The 15,727-nt window shown below is 44.2% G+C and overlaps 1 protein-coding gene across 1 annotated transcript in view; it reads right to left on the bottom strand.

The window, feature by feature from the left end:
• Window positions 1-7,100: 7,100 nt before the first annotated feature.
• Window positions 7,101-15,727, bottom strand: part of TDP2 (tyrosyl-DNA phosphodiesterase 2) — a 177,150-nt gene continuing 168,523 nt past the window's right edge. Inside the window, exon 7 of the mRNA XM_086965131.1 lies at window positions 7,101-8,044. Coding sequence (XP_086821257.1) covers window positions 7,763-8,044 — 282 coding nt within the window. The 3' untranslated portion in view covers window positions 7,101-7,762. The remainder of the gene's footprint in view (window positions 8,045-15,727) is intronic.

Below are 15,727 nucleotides of genomic sequence, written 5' to 3'. Positions count from 1 at the left end.
CCACTGTTAGTCTTATTTACCTGCTGATTGCTTTTCAACCCAAATCTCAATAAACAGATTTACAAAAAAACGTATTGCTATGGTGATTTGATGAGCCTTACGAATGTTTAGTGTCCTGTGATATTAAAGTGCACTACACAAATATCTTCAAGATGCTTCACTAGTATTCCTGGACAAGGTACTACCAAGTAGACAATATACACTTCAAAGAACAAGTTTGATTCATCACAAATTGCGAACAGCAAGCACTAATGAGAGATTTCTTATTCAGGAATGAATATTATCTCCAGAAGACGGGAACAAGCATGGGAGCAATGTTAACCCTAGTGTGGCAACTGTATAGAGAGAGGATAAGAATATATTAGAAATATTTCAGAGATCCACGGATGGAAACATCAAAGAATTTACTTTTTTATTTGAATAGGATAGGAAGAATTCAAATACATTTTTATAAAGGAGCAACACAAGTGAGATAAATTTGACAATCCGCTTTAAATACCACAAATTAGAAATGTTAGGTAGCTTGATTTATGAGGAATATGAACACCTTCACAGTACCCTGTACATTAAACTGTCTTGACATGAAGGCTGCAAGGAAGACATTATCACGCTTCACACACAATCTCATTTAGACTTAATAGGAGTATTGTCCTCATTGACAGCTTCTCTGAATATTAAGAAACTGCTGCATTAAAGAATGAGAAATATTCAGGTCAGCTGAAAGAGTTGAGAAACTTTGCAGCAAAGGATAGGCTGTACATTTTAAGGAAAGCTTACAAGAAAGCCATAACAATCTTTTGATAGAGAGGTATGAAAAAATCATTATAAGCCAGAATAGTAGCAGTATTCACCAATAATCATAACAGCAAAGAAATCTCAAACAGGAATTGGGATATTATAAGTTTTGGGGAATAAATAAAGGTTGCAAAAACCTTTGTTTCCGTTTAGAGGGTAGGCCACATTGAGAGACACATACACATATGCTGGAACCAAAAAAGAAATATGTTAACTGAAAGATGGGGCTTCAAACCCATAAAGGGCCTTCATGTCTCAAGAAAATGTAGTCTACGCAAATTTTGCATGAACACAAACATCTTTTAATATAAAAGTACAATATAATAATATGCTAGAATTGTTGTTGTATATTCAAGTAAAGACAAAACGGGAGAAATACTTCTGTGGAATGAATAAAAATGGCCATTTGATCCAGGGGCTTAAATCACTGGGTTACATTAACAAACTCAGTTGAGTCCCCTGTCTTTAACGTAATAAAATGATGACCTGGACGTATAAAATTGAGGGGACAATGATATCAGGGAAAGATCAGAGTAAATATTCCCATGAGTAGTATCCTTTCCATGACTTTGTGGTAAAGTAGGTTCACCAAACACACAAAAGCTGGCGAGAGGATGCTTGCAATAGGTGACTATCAGGGCCCTTGCCCAGATGTGGGTCCTTGCTCACAGTGCCACTGGAACCAAGCTACACTCAACTTAAGAGCCCCAATCAGGGAGAAAAAGTTTTGAGTTGCATATGTTCCAGTTCAGGGAGGCCCTGGCTTGGCAGTCCAGGCCAGACTGGTCCCATGAGGAGAAGGGTCAAGACTGATTTTCATATGACTGGGTCTAAAAAGAGGTGGTGTTGTGGGCAAAAGAACTATGGGTTAGAGAGGTATCCCATGCGATTGCCAGTGGTTAGACTTATTACAAGCATGTTTGAGGTAACACCCTAAGTGGCCAAGCCTATGCCCAGGCGTGGATACCTTTGTCACACTACCACTGGAACGGAGTTATACCAGAATGAAAAGCCCCAAACAGAACCCCGGCTTCATTCAGGACTGTGAAAGTACATTATTTAAATTACATGTTAACAAAAATTGCACCTTCTAAGGTCTCCTGATTTACAGACCTCCAGTTCAGGGCCTCTATAATTGAGTGCTCCATGACGCTTCTACTTCAATTGTCAAGCTTCAACATCACTGGAGACTTGAATCTCCATCTTGATCAATCGTATGACAAGGAAATTCAAAACTTCACTAATGACCTAGCTGAGCAGCTAGTTCAATTAGTAAACTGTGCAGCACATGAGTCCAGCCATCTACTGGACTGTGTTTTCCAAAATGGGTAGCCTCCAAACAGATATCCTTGTACCAGTGACCTGCTCAGACCATCACATAGTACCTATGACTATGGATCTTTCAAGCACTAAGAATACCATCACCAGTAACCCTACGATGAGAAGGCAATGGCATAAACTGGACCCATCTGCCTTTCCAAACTTTATCGAGAGAAGGGTCCCCACACTAGCGTCCAATATTGAACGGGCAGAGTCTGCCACCAAAGCATGCTAACTTCTGCCTTTGATCATTTTATTCCAAACAAACCCTGCAGAACCAGGAAACAGCCCCCAGCTGCCTGGTTCAACGAAACACTGCTCATAGAAAAGAAACAATGCAAAATGCTAGAGCACGCCTGGCGCAAATCCTATGATGCTTAAGCAAATTCTCATTATATGAGACTGATTAAAGGCTTACAGCAATTTATTAGAAGAGCTGATGCTGACTTTTTTTGCTGACATATTTTAAAAACGCAGCAACCCTTCTAAGGAAATCTTTTCTATTGTGAACACCCTGACTAAATCCACACCTACTCCTGGATTAGCAGAGGCTTTGTATAGACACTGCAATAAACTTGCTGATCATTTTGTTAATAAGGTCAACAATATCTATCTTCACTTTAATAAAGAAAATAAAACAGTCATGTCTCCCTCCTTTGATACAGGGGTCACCCACATGGTTTTGGGCACCCTTGGACCAATTGGCTCTACTTGACATCAACAATATCGCCACCTAATGTATTAATAAAGTAAAATTGGGCTCTCCGGACAATCCGTTAAAACCTGACCTCATTTTAAAATTTCAGTAAAGTATTACTTCCATCTTCCTTGAAGTAGCCACCCTCTTGCTGAGTACTGTAGAAATACCAATCTCTTGGAAATATGCCATTTCTATCAAATGTGGCAGAGAAACATGCAAATAATCTCCTAACAAAACTTTAAGAACAAAATCAAACAATACTTGATGTTCCTCAAAATGGATTCCAACCATCACACAGCACTGAAAGTGCTCTTCTAACAGTCACTAAACCCCTTCCCAGCTCCTCAGATGCTCAAAAATCCCCGCCTCTGATTGCATAGATTTAAGTGCAGCCTTTGACTCGGTCTTCCATGTTATTTCTACTATTCCGACTCACTGAACTGGGAGTACAGGGTAAAGCTCTGAACTGTTTTGTCTCTTTTCTAAAAGATCAGTAGTTTCAAGTTGTATACCCCCCTTTTACGTCATCCCAAAAAGCACTGGTAAATAAATGTATGTGTCTTGTAAAGTGCACTGCTGCCCTGAGGCGTCGTGGCGCTGTAGACCGCTGGGGAACCCGTCCTGGCTATCCCTGTGAGATGGTCCCTACTGGGTATCTCCAAGGTGAAACCAGGCATCCCCGGCGAATGTGGGAGGCCGTTGTAGAGATGAGGCAAGCTAATGCCCAGAGTTGCCGAGTGTGATCCCTGGTTAGAGTAGGCACCGAGGCGAGAATTATAGAGTCCGCTGACCCTGATCCACGACCCTGCCGCGTCGGGAATTGAACCCTGGTCCCAGGCCGTTCTCTGCTTCCGGGTCTGCCGCCTCTAACACATGGCGTCCCCCAGAGTTCGGCGCTCAGCACTACTCTTTTTAACATTTACATCAGACCCCTAGCTGAGGTAGAGAAATCCTTCAGAATTTCACTACTGTCGAATGCGGACGACAATCAGCTGCTCATATCCTTGTCAGCAGAATCATTCAGTAGCTGTGCTAATTTCTAAAACTGCTTAATGGCAGTTGCTGAATGGATGCACAACAACTGCTTTAAACTTAACACCAATAAAATGGAGATTCTCCTGTTAGGTAGGCATACCCATCTTTGGAGTGACCAATGGTGGTTGGTAATACTAGGTCCTTCCAGATCAATCAGAGGTGAAAAATCTTTAATATAGATGGATAATTCTTTATCATGCGAAACCCAAGTCGAGACATTAGCAGTTTACTGTTTTGGCATGGTAAGGAACTCAGGTCCATCTTGGGACTCTCTCCCCAGCAAGTACGCCAACTGATTGTGAAATCCTTAGTCATCTTGTGACTTGACTACAGCAACATCCTCTATCTAGGCAAAAACAAAAATCTATTCTGAACCGCTTGCAGGTTGTCCAAAACACTGCCAGTAGACTTCTCTTTTCCCTTTGTAAATTCAGCTCTGAATCCCAACTTTTAGTTAAGATCCACTGGCTGCCTATTGGAAAGTGCACTAAATTCAAGGCCCTACGCATCTCCAACAAAATGGTATACAAGCAGGGAGTGCCCAACCTAGCCACCCTGATGTATTTCTACAGACCCGCTGGAGCAGTTCTCTCTGCTGAGTTAAACCTGGCCTACTTCCCCCACTATAGCAGGGCCATGATGACAGGCTGCTCTTTTATCGTCTTAGTCCCGATCAAATGAAACTCTATGCCATTCAACCTCAGGAACATTCAAGGTCACTTACCATTCCGGTAACAGCTGAAAACCTGGCTGTTTGGCTGATGATCTCACTGCCCAGTTGTTGCCTTTTCTTACCTGTGACTTGTGCTGGGAGGCCCCTTTTGGGTTAGCTGTGTGCTTTAGAAATCATTTTAACATAACATTATAAAAGGGTGACATTGGTGTTGGGTTGCTAGTGTTCCAGTTCAGGGATGACCTGGCCTGGAAGATCAGGCTGGACTAGTCCCAAGAGGAACAGGGTCAAAACTTATGTGCATATGGCTGGGTTCAAAATAAGGAGCTTATTACAAACGCAAGGTGGCGATCCAACCACCGCCACACTGCAGGCCCGCCTGCAGTATTTGGAGTGTAGCATTGGACCACCACAGGACCTCTGCGTCCAAAGGGGATTCAGAATCCCGCGGTGGTCACGCAGTGGTTAGGAGCAGGTATATGCTGGCTGTGCTGCAGCATATTCTGAGTTGCCTGTCCACCGCCCTTTTCAGGGCGGTGAGCCTGCCATACAAAGGGTGGTGGAGAGGCAATTGGCCCCCTGCTGCTTGTGGGGGTGCATGCAGGGGGCACATGTTGAGCCCACCTGGAATTGCACACCTGTTCCTGCACATCATGGTTCATGCCACACTGTGCAGGCATGTGCTGCAGGCATTCTAATGGTGGCCGCCTACATGTTAAGCTCCCCTATGAGCCTAACAGACCGCTGCCTAGAGATTGCCTCAGCACTGCCGGCCCAAACTGGACTAAACTGGTTTTCTGGCGAGCGGGTGCACCACAGTTTTAGTGGTCCTCCAGTGGATGGCGCAGTCGCGGTGCTGCTGGAGGACCACCAAACTTGTAATAAGGACCTGAAGGTGCTTGGTGAGCAAAAGAACATCGGGTTGGAGTGCTACCCGAGCCATTGTCAGTGGTTACACTTATTGCACGCATTCTTCCCATCACCTTTTTTGTGTTTGATGTAATGCTGTAAGTGCACAAGAGTATGCCCAGGTGTGGATCCCTTGTTTGCTATGGCACTGGAACAAAGCTACACCAAACTGAAGAGCCCCAACTAAGACAAAAGCAATCTTGCCATATGGCTGGGTCCAAAGTGAGGTACCATGGTGGGTAAAAGAACGATGGGTTGGAGTGCTACCTTAAATGACTGCCAGTGGTTAGACTAATTGCAAGCATTCCTCCTAACACCGTTTGTGTATTTAAACTATGTTGATGGCTTAAGTTTGAATTAAAGTCCCAATTAAAAGCCCATTAGTCTGGATTTTAACTAATTTGGAAAATATTGCACATCAAAGCTATAGGAACACACGAAAATCAGTGAGCAATGTGTATGAATTATTAGAATAACTAAAATACTAAGATTCTGAGTAAGGAAAAGGACTTTTAACACACATAGTTATGATTACTATGGGTCTCAGAATATAAAGTAACAGCATAGTTCTGGTAAGCGTTTCATCTACTTTTTACAGATAAAAGGGTAAGTGGACCCCCTGAAACTTGAATCTGCGTCCTAGGGGTCAAATACATGTCCCTGCAGCGTGCATGCATTACCCTACTGAGCCAAGAAAAATGGACCATTCATAATGTATCAAATGATGGAGGCATTAACCAATATAAAAGTGACCTTAGTGCATTAGTATTTATGTGTTAACAGAAATACAATGGGTAAATCATTGAATAAAATTAATATTATCAAAGCTCCACCTTACAAGAAGGTTTTTTTAATTTTAACGGAATGGAATGTTTGGTAGAAAACAAAAATGCAAAAACGGTTGAAATTTAGCAATGAATAGTAAATAAGAAATAGTTTGACAATAAATAAGAATTTGGTAACGAATAATGGACTATCCAAGGTACATAAGTTACATTTGCAGCTAGCTGCCAGTGATGTAGTCAACAATACAGATCAATAAATTGGGGAAGAAGAATGTTGAGCTGCATACTGGTTGAAACAAATGTAAGTTACAATATTTTATATAATGGTAACATTTAAATGCACACAGAAAACCTACTGAGAATGTATGTAATGTGTGACTGAAGTATGCATGAGATTAGGAACGAGATACGCGATAAATGCAAGTAAGATTGATGTAATGAGTTTTTAACTAAGATACATTTTGGAAATGCATGTACTTCTTGGTGATACACGGATACATAAATTCAATAGGTTGGAATAAAACATTCGGGATTGCTTTGGCAAACATATGCTATATGGTAATAAATTAATGTAATGATTGTGATGAATTATTATTATGAATGATAAAATAATGTAACCAAAATTGAAGAGGTTCAAATACATTTTGTTGTGCAATCCGAAAACACGCCAACTTTTCCGGCAAAGTCCTTGCATGGACATTTCTTCCTTCCATATTTTGTTTCAAAATCACCAACATTTACTGAAGCTTATGTTATACATTGCAGTATTGTGCTGCCATTTAAAGGCAATATTAGCCTATAAACATTAACACTACACTTTAATCACTTCGATTTTTCTAGGTTCACCTTCAAATATGCAACAAAACTTTAATTACACCATCTTGTCCCGAGAGCTTTATTATACAAAATTTGGTATAAGGCAACTAACTTCCTGTATGAAATGTGGTGTTATTTTTCTCCCAAATGTGACAGCGAAGGAACAAGTTAGCTATAAACTATTTCAATTTGAATGTATTAATTTTGACTATAATACTTTTTTGGAAAAGATATTTATTGGGATTCATAATACATACAACATATGTGACAAGGTAGGCAATCCGTATTTACATTATTAAAAAAAGCATACCATGTAAATACACATTGAGGTAGTAAAATCATGTAACTGTAGGTACATATTACACAAATCTCAGCAATAAAAAAACGCCTAAAATTCGTCGGTATAAGCCAGCGAGTACTGCCGTAATTACTTTAACTGGAGGTAAAAATAGTAACACGGAAATGAAGAGGGCGCTTATAGGAGATGGTGGCGGCAGGCCATATCGGTTGATGTGACTATAATACCAACCATCCAAGCAACTAAAAGATTGACGACACTGGGCAACAGAAGTGCTAATTAAGAGGGTGGTTTGTGGTATCATTGTTATAAAAACAAAAATGTTAATTTCACAAGTCCGTGGTATTTATTTACATAAAAATTCAATTGAAATGCAGAATTCTGGTAATGTTATTTTTAAAACAGAATAAGTACAGCATTTAAACTTTCAATTACAAAATCACATCAAATACACACAACAGACCCCAGTGGTCACTGGGGAATCGGCCACAGTCCAGTTTTTCTAATCCAAGTAGGTCCAATGTACGTGGGATAAAATGGCCTCCTTCCTTGGATGCTCGGAAGAATATGCGATCAAACCTCAGTCTGCAGGTATAAGGTGCTCTTAAGTTATTATTCATTTTTGTATCCCATGTGTAACGACAGTGCTCAGGTTTACCCAGGCTCTCCCAAATGTCCAAAATGTTACTTGGAAGGCCTCCTATTTTAGAAACCTGGAATGTAAAATAGACAAGATTCAATAAAGAAATCCAAAAACTGCAATATATATTTATCTGCTGCATCTTCCACAGTGAGAAAAGCATTGTTGCTTACGTAGTACAAACTCTGGCCACACCCACAATTAGCACCACTGCAAAATTACTTGCTTATAACTAGGATAGATATCATAGGCAAAAGAAGTAATGACAACAGAGGCACAGAGAGGCAGCTGGACGAGGTTTTAAAACGACACAATGACAGCATGAAAATGAGATGGTAGACATTTATTACAAAGTCTTCTCACTCACAGTTACCTTAAGTTCCCTGTTTTCATTGGAGGTCTTCCATGCTACTTTCTGCATTACAATGAGGCATCTATGCTACAAGGTAGTCATATTTATAAGCTGATATCTAGAATTCAAAACAGGGATTGCGATAGGACATGGGAGCCCTGCAGAAGGTAATGTAGGGGTTGAGGTGAGACCTGGTCAGATGAGCAGGGTAGTCCATTAGGCGATGCTCATTCTGGATTGGACAGTTTAGGCAAGGGGAAGGTTTAAATGGTAGTGCCAGAGAAAGGCTTACTTTTTCAACCTTTCTATGCTTGTGGAGGGCCACCTTTTTGAGAATGAGAAGACTTATGTGTAGGAGGCTGGCTTACTATATGGTGCACCTTGCACTAAGCCAGACAACCATTATGGTTATTTTAGTGGTCTTAGACATCAAATGCTTTTTGAAAGCTAACTGTCCACTGAACTTTCTTAGGTATCCTTTTGGAGGTGAGATCATTAAGGGGAGTCACAATGGACCAAAATCCCTGAACAAACCACTTATAGTACCTAGTCAGGCCCAAGACAGCTCTGACCCGTGTCTGGGCAGTGGGAGAAACCCAGTCCATTATGGTCTGGATTTTGCTCTCCAATGGTTGAACTTGGCCTCCACCTACCAGGTGACCAAAGTACACAATGTCTGGCACTTGGTGGCCTTGATAGTGAGGCCTGCCTTTTGCAGGGCCTCCACAACATTTCTCAAGTGGACCAGGTGTATCTCCTAGGTGGAACTAGAGACAACAATATCATCAAGATATACTGCACTATAGGCTTCCAGACCTGTGAAGACTTTGTTCAACAACCTATGAAATATGGCAGGTGCATTCTTCACACCAAAAGACATTACAATAAATTGATAATGCCCAATTTGCGGTTTGAAAATACTGTTTTTGGCTTGGCATCCCGAGGAGTCTGATTTGCCAGTAGCCAGTAGTCAGGTCAAATGTACTAAGATACTTGGATGAGGCCAAAGTATCAATGAGCTAATCTGCCCATGGAATTGGATGGTCATCAGTCCTAGCAATTGCATTGAGGCCTCTGTAGTCCGCACAAAAGCTCATCTCTCTCTTACCATCTTGGGTATGAGGTTTTGGCACAAGGGCTACTGGACTAACCCAAGGACTATCTTTTGGACCTCAGTCCTGATGCAATCTCGGACATGGTCAGGCTGTCTTTGAATGTTGTTCTTCACAGGCAGACTGTCCCCTTTCCCCACTTCATGGGTACACAAGGTGGTTTGACTAGGAGCCAGAGAAAACAAGTGGGCAAACTGATTGAGGACTTTCTTGCAATAAGCTTGCTGCTGGTCAGTGAGGCTACCTGCCAAAGCTACTCCATCAGCTGACCCATCAACAGAGTCCTCAAGAGAGGAGATCAGGGAGAGGGTCACTCTCATCCTCCTGTCCCTCAACAGTGGCCATGAGCAAGTCTGTCAACAAAAAGGCTTTAGGCGATTCATATGAAGTATCCTGTGGGGACTTCTAGGAATACCTAGGTCAGTCAAACAGGTGACCTCACCTTTCTTATCAAGGATGGTGTGGGCGCCACTCCATTTGTCATGGAGAGCAGCTGGGGCCACACCCACACTTTCTGTTCTGGCTGTTAAACAGTCAGTACAGACGTTTGGCCCTGCTAAGCATTCTGAAGCTCGTGGCTGGCATTAAAGTTTTTGCTGGCCTTCTTTATGTACTCAGCCATATGTCAATGCAGGCCAAGGAAATAGTCCACAGTGTGCTGTTTAGGAGATTTGAGAGGCTGATCCATCCCTCCTTAGCCACACACAATGGACCCCTAACTGGACGCCCAAACAGAAGTTCAAATGGGCTGTAGCCCACCCCCTTCTGAGGAACTTCTCTGTAGTCAAAGAGAAGGTAGGCTAGCAAGACATCCCATTTTGCCTAAGCTTTTCTGGAAGTCCCATGAACCTTTCAACACGCCCATTGTACTGTGGATGGTAGGGTATGGCAAACTTGTAGTTTACACCCCACTCTTTACACATGGCAGTGATGTAACTAGACATGCAGTTGGCACCTCGGTCTGTTAAGACCTCCTTAGGAAATCCCACTCTGGATAAGACTCCCAGAAAGGGCCCTGGCCAACACAGGAGCAGTAGTGGTCCTAAGGAGAGTAGCCTCTGGATAGCTAGTGGCATGGTAGAATATAACTGTATACATATGCTGTTGGAGGGTTTAAGGGACCAACAATGTCTATCCCTACCCTCTCAAAGGGAACCCAAACCACTGGGAGTGGAATTAAGGGGGGCTTTGTAGTACCACCTGACTTACCACAGGCTGGGCAAGTGACACAGGAGCGACAAAACTCTTTGGTGTCTTCAAACATGTGGGGCCAGTGAAAATGAGGGACAGGCCTGTCCCAAGTCTTGCGCTGTCCAAGATGTCCTGCAAGGGGAATGTCATGTGCTAGGGATAGAAGAAAACCTCTGAATTCAGAGGTATTACCTACCTCCTGGTGGCACCAGTCTCGGGGTCTCTACACCCAGAGAACAGGAGCCCATCTTTCCAATACAGCCTATGCACCCGCTGACACCCCCTGCCTCCTCAGCATCAGCTTGCTATATGAGCTGTTCAAGAGAGGGACAGGATTTCTGCTCCAAACTGAAGTCTGCCTTGAAAAGGTCTCCTGCCACCAAAACCTCTGTTAGGCCCACGATCCTTTGGCACAGTCCCTTCACAGGGCTGAGGTTATCTACCTCAGGAGACTGGCTCTCACTGCGAGTTTACCCTTACTGCTCCTCCTCTTAGGCGCCAGCTGGTCTAATTTCAAGGATCCAGTGCTCCCTCAGTGCCTAGCTGTTTGGCCTGAGCCCTGGTGACAGCAAATGCACTGGCAGAGATTACCGTAATCTCTGTATGTGGACTGAACTCCACTTCGGACCAGGCTGAAGTTTTAAAATCATTGCCCAACGGACAATCTACAGGTAGATCTGGAGAAACCACAACTCTTTTAGGGTCAGATACCCCTCCCCAGCTGAGATTAACAACTGCCTGATCAGTCCTGACATTGCTAGCGTCGGTCACTTGGTACAGTTGACCAAGTAGGATTTGTTCAGAGGACACAAGTTTCTCTGTCACCATTGTGACACTAGCCAATGTAAGCCATAGCTGCTTGACCACTGATCAGAGGCTGTTGTCTATACAAGTTAGTGGGACTTACAAGTAAAGTGGCAAGATCCATGCCCCTGTCACAGACAAGAACAGTCTAAGTGGGTGTTCTGACTAGGCCAGAACCCACTTCAGAATCCAAGCTTAAATCTACTAACCCTTTGGGAGCCATACTACCACTTGTACTAGTGGTAGGAGGGCTACTTGCCTTAGGGGCAATGGTAGTGGCTTCTTTGGTGCTGGCCTTAGGACAATTAGCTTCCATTGGCCTATGGCCTTTCTCCTTACATAGGTAGCACCAAGGTTTCTTTTTAGAATTTGGTGGAGTTTTGGGACTCACCCCACAGAGGAATGTTTTTGGGGACTTTGTGAAGACTCCTTTTAGTCTTTACCCTTCTCCTCAATCATCTCTTGGGCCTTAGAAGAATCTTGCCACTTCTGGTCACCTCCACCACCATTATTTTTCTGCTTAACACTGGTACGGACCCATTTGTCTGCCTTCTTTCTCAGTTCTTGGGGAGAGGCTAGACCAGAGTCCACCAGGCACTGGTGCAGTTGCTGATTCTGACAATTATTAAGGATGTGATCCCTCATCGATAAATTATACAATCCCTCATAGTCCTGTACCTTGCTTCCATGAAGCCAGCCTTCCAGAGCCTTAATAACATTGTCTATTAAATCAACCCAGTGTTGGGCGTGGGCCTTCTGGGTGTCCCTAAACTTAACTCTGTACTGTTCATTAGTTAAATCAAACACACCTACGAGGGCACTCTTCAAGACTGAGTAATAATCAGCATCCTCTTCTCTAACAGTGAGGAGCTTGTCTCTACTTTTGCTAGCAAAGGAGCACCATAGGATAGCTGCCCACTGCCTTTGAGGGACCTTCTGAACATTACATGCCCTCTCCAAAGCAGTGATCTATTTATCGATATCATCCACCTCCCGGTAAAGAGGGACTATCCTGCTGAGGTTCCCAGTGTCAAAGGATGTTCAGTTTAGGTCAGGTAAATGGTAAACAGTAAGTACATATGAATGTGTAGCGGGATGCAGTCAGAGTGGGCGCAGACACTTGGCTGGAAGTAAGGGGAATTTGTAGTAGCTTTTAGTTAAAAGGAACAAATCGGGCTGAAACTAAGAACATTGAGAAGAGAATCTGGATAGAAGGGGTTGATGAGGCAACAGAAGAGAAGACACAAAGCATAACATTGCTGAGCTTGCTTTGGCAAAGTGACAAAAAGACCAGGAGGAGCAAATTGCATAAGGTAGTAACATCCGCAGAGGGGGCTGTAAAAGTGGAAATATTTGCATATAGAGGGATTACCAAACCTGTGGGTCTACATTTGATAGCACCAATCAAGACAAATTATTGAAAGAGGAGTTGGTAGAGGATAATTTTAAGTTACTGGACAGGGATGTGTGCCAGAAATAGGTTTCAAAAGAGATATAGCTTGCCAGCCACAGTTCCCATGACAAATGAAAATCAGCGTTTCTGCCTATTGGGAGCCCTACCAATAGTGACATCTTAAAGAAAACTCAAGTATAGAGCATGGTGCCTTCCATTGCCTTACTTGCCCTTTCAGAGGTACCCAACAAGCAAGTCAAGAGGACAGAAATGCTTCCTGGGTTTCAAATACGGAGAGTTTAATAGGGAATCTGCACGTAAATACCAGAGTGTTTGAAGCATGAGGCATGACACCCAGTTTCACAGTGTTTTTTTTTTTTGGTATAATTTTTATTTTATTGAAGAAAAAGAACCAATACACAAGTCAATGAGACAATACATTCGGACATGTGTTCAAGGAGGAGTGCAACTGCATGACAGTGTAATACAGACATCATTGGTGCAAAAAGGGGGGGGGGGGCAAGTGGCAAATCAGTAAACATAAGTTACACATGACTGGAATGCCGGATCAGGGGGAAAGGGAACCTTCCGGGGTCTCCACGAAAGGAGGCGTGCATATATTTCCACGGTAGGAGTTCCACTGACTCTAAATTTTATTCCATTTCCTGGGGCTACCCCATGCCACATACACCGTCTTCTCCCTCAACATACACCAGTCCATGTTCTCCTTCCATGCCAGAACCGCGGGCGGCCGCTGGGCGCCCCACAACTGGGCGATGTCTCTCTTGGCAATCATATTTCCAAGGGTCGCCCACTGCGTCTGCGCCACATCATAGTCATTTGGTTCCCAGACATTCAACAGGCAACGCCTAGCTTCAGGCAATAAAGCCACCCCGTGACTCTTTCCATCACAGCATGTACACGATTCCAGAACACCACCACCTCCGGACACTCCCAAATTATGTGGAGGAAGGTTCCAATCAGTCCACAACCACGCTTACATAACCCATCCCCTGAATAACCCATATGCATCAGGCGCGGGCCAGTGACGTATATCCGATGTAGGATTTTAAGCTGAACGAGTCGGAGACGGGCCGGAATCGCGACCTCTTTAGGCGAGGATAGCGCCGACTGCCAGTCCTTGCCGTCCAGCTCCAAACCGTCGCTGGTCCAAACCTCCCTGAGCCGCACCAACAGATCCGTTCGATTATTAATCAGTTTCTTGTATATCAAAGAGATAGTGCTGTTGGGAACGTATCCGTCATGCACCCGGTCTTCTAATGGGGAGGATTCGGGGATGTCGGTACCCTCAGGAAATACCGAGCTCAATGCGTGGGTAATATGTGCATAACGGAAGAATTCCCTATCACTCAGCTCATACTCCACCTTCAGTGCCTCGAAGGTCTTGATTTTACCCTTGACCCACAGATCACTCACCCTACTGATACCAATCCTGTCCCACTTTTCAAATCCTTTCGTCTTCCACAGGCAACCCAATCTTTCAGAAGCGTAAAGCGGAGTCGCACGGGTCAGTCGATCCCTCCATCCCGTTGCCGCATCATGCCACACTCGTACCGCTATCTTGGTAGGTCCCGAGAGCTCCCCTCCCGCTGCTTTGGAATAAAAGGCCTTGTAATAGTCCCCACCCGGTAACAAGTACTTATCCATCTCGAATGCAGGTCCATACATTCCATGGTTAATCGCTCCCAACTGAGAGACTCAGTAATATCGCCTGATATCCGGAAGGGCTATACCTCCGTCATAGCAGGGAAGTGTGAGTTTGGCGAGGGCGATACACGAGCGTCCATCCCAGATCAATCGTCTCTGCGCCCTTTCCACCTCCCGAAAGTAGCTCGCCGGAACTACGTCAAAGGTATTATGGAGCGCGTATAGAAATCGCGGTAAGGACATCATTTTAAAAAGAGCTGCGCGCCCGAGTGGAGAAAGCGGTAACCTGAGCCATCTCGCAACGTCGGATTTTAACCTCTGAAGAGGAGGGAGCAGGTTATGATCGCAACGAGCCACAGGATCTAATGTTATGAAAATCCCCAAGTACTTAAATCCCGTCTGTGACACCTGGATGGGACATCCGCGTGGTAAAGGGGGGGCATCACCAGATAGCACATACACACAGGACTTGGTCCAATTAATCACCAGGCCAGAGTTCCTTCCAAACGAGGTAAGCACATCAAACAATACATTCAACGACTTACGAGGGGACGTGAGGTACAACAAAATATCGTCTGCGTAAAGCGATATACGATCCTCGAATTCCGGCGTCCACTGAATACCCTTCATCGACGGCTCCCAATGCAGCCAGGCAGCCAGAGGCTCCAAGGCAAGGGCGAAAAGAAGTGGGGTCAACTGACAGCCCTGCCGCGTACCCCTACCAAGAACAAAAGGCTTAGACACACGACCATTCACTACCACCTGCGCCAATGGCTCCTCATACAAAAGTTTTACCCAGCCAACGAAACCAGGACCAAAACCGAATTTAGCAAGAGCGGCCCAGAGGTACGGCCACTCCACTGTGTCAAAGGCCATCGTAGCGTCCAAGAAAGCCAAAATGGCCGGCTCACGCAGCGACACTGCCCTCGCGAGAACACCGTGCAAGCGCCTCAGGTTAAGTGCTGTATTGCGGTGTGGGATGAAACCGGACTGATCCGGGTGGATCAAGTCACTAATTACTTTTATCAAGCGGTTTGCCAGCAACTTAGCGAGAATCTTTGGTTCGGCGTTTAAGAGCGAAATGGGCCTGTAGGACGCACAGCGATCCCGCGGTTTCCCCTCCTTGTGAATCACCACGATGGTAGCAAGACGCAGATCCTGAGGAAGGGAGCGGATGTCTCGCAACTCTAGAAACATATCTCGGAGATAAGGTGCCATTTTGTCAGGACGCAACTT

Source organism: Lissotriton vulgaris, chromosome 4_1 (assembly GCF_964263255.1).
Source record: "Lissotriton vulgaris chromosome 4_1, aLisVul1.2, whole genome shotgun sequence".
Classification (NCBI taxonomy): Eukaryota; Metazoa; Chordata; class Amphibia; order Caudata; family Salamandridae; genus Lissotriton; species Lissotriton vulgaris.
This window is presented reverse-complemented; position numbering and strand designations above follow the sequence as displayed.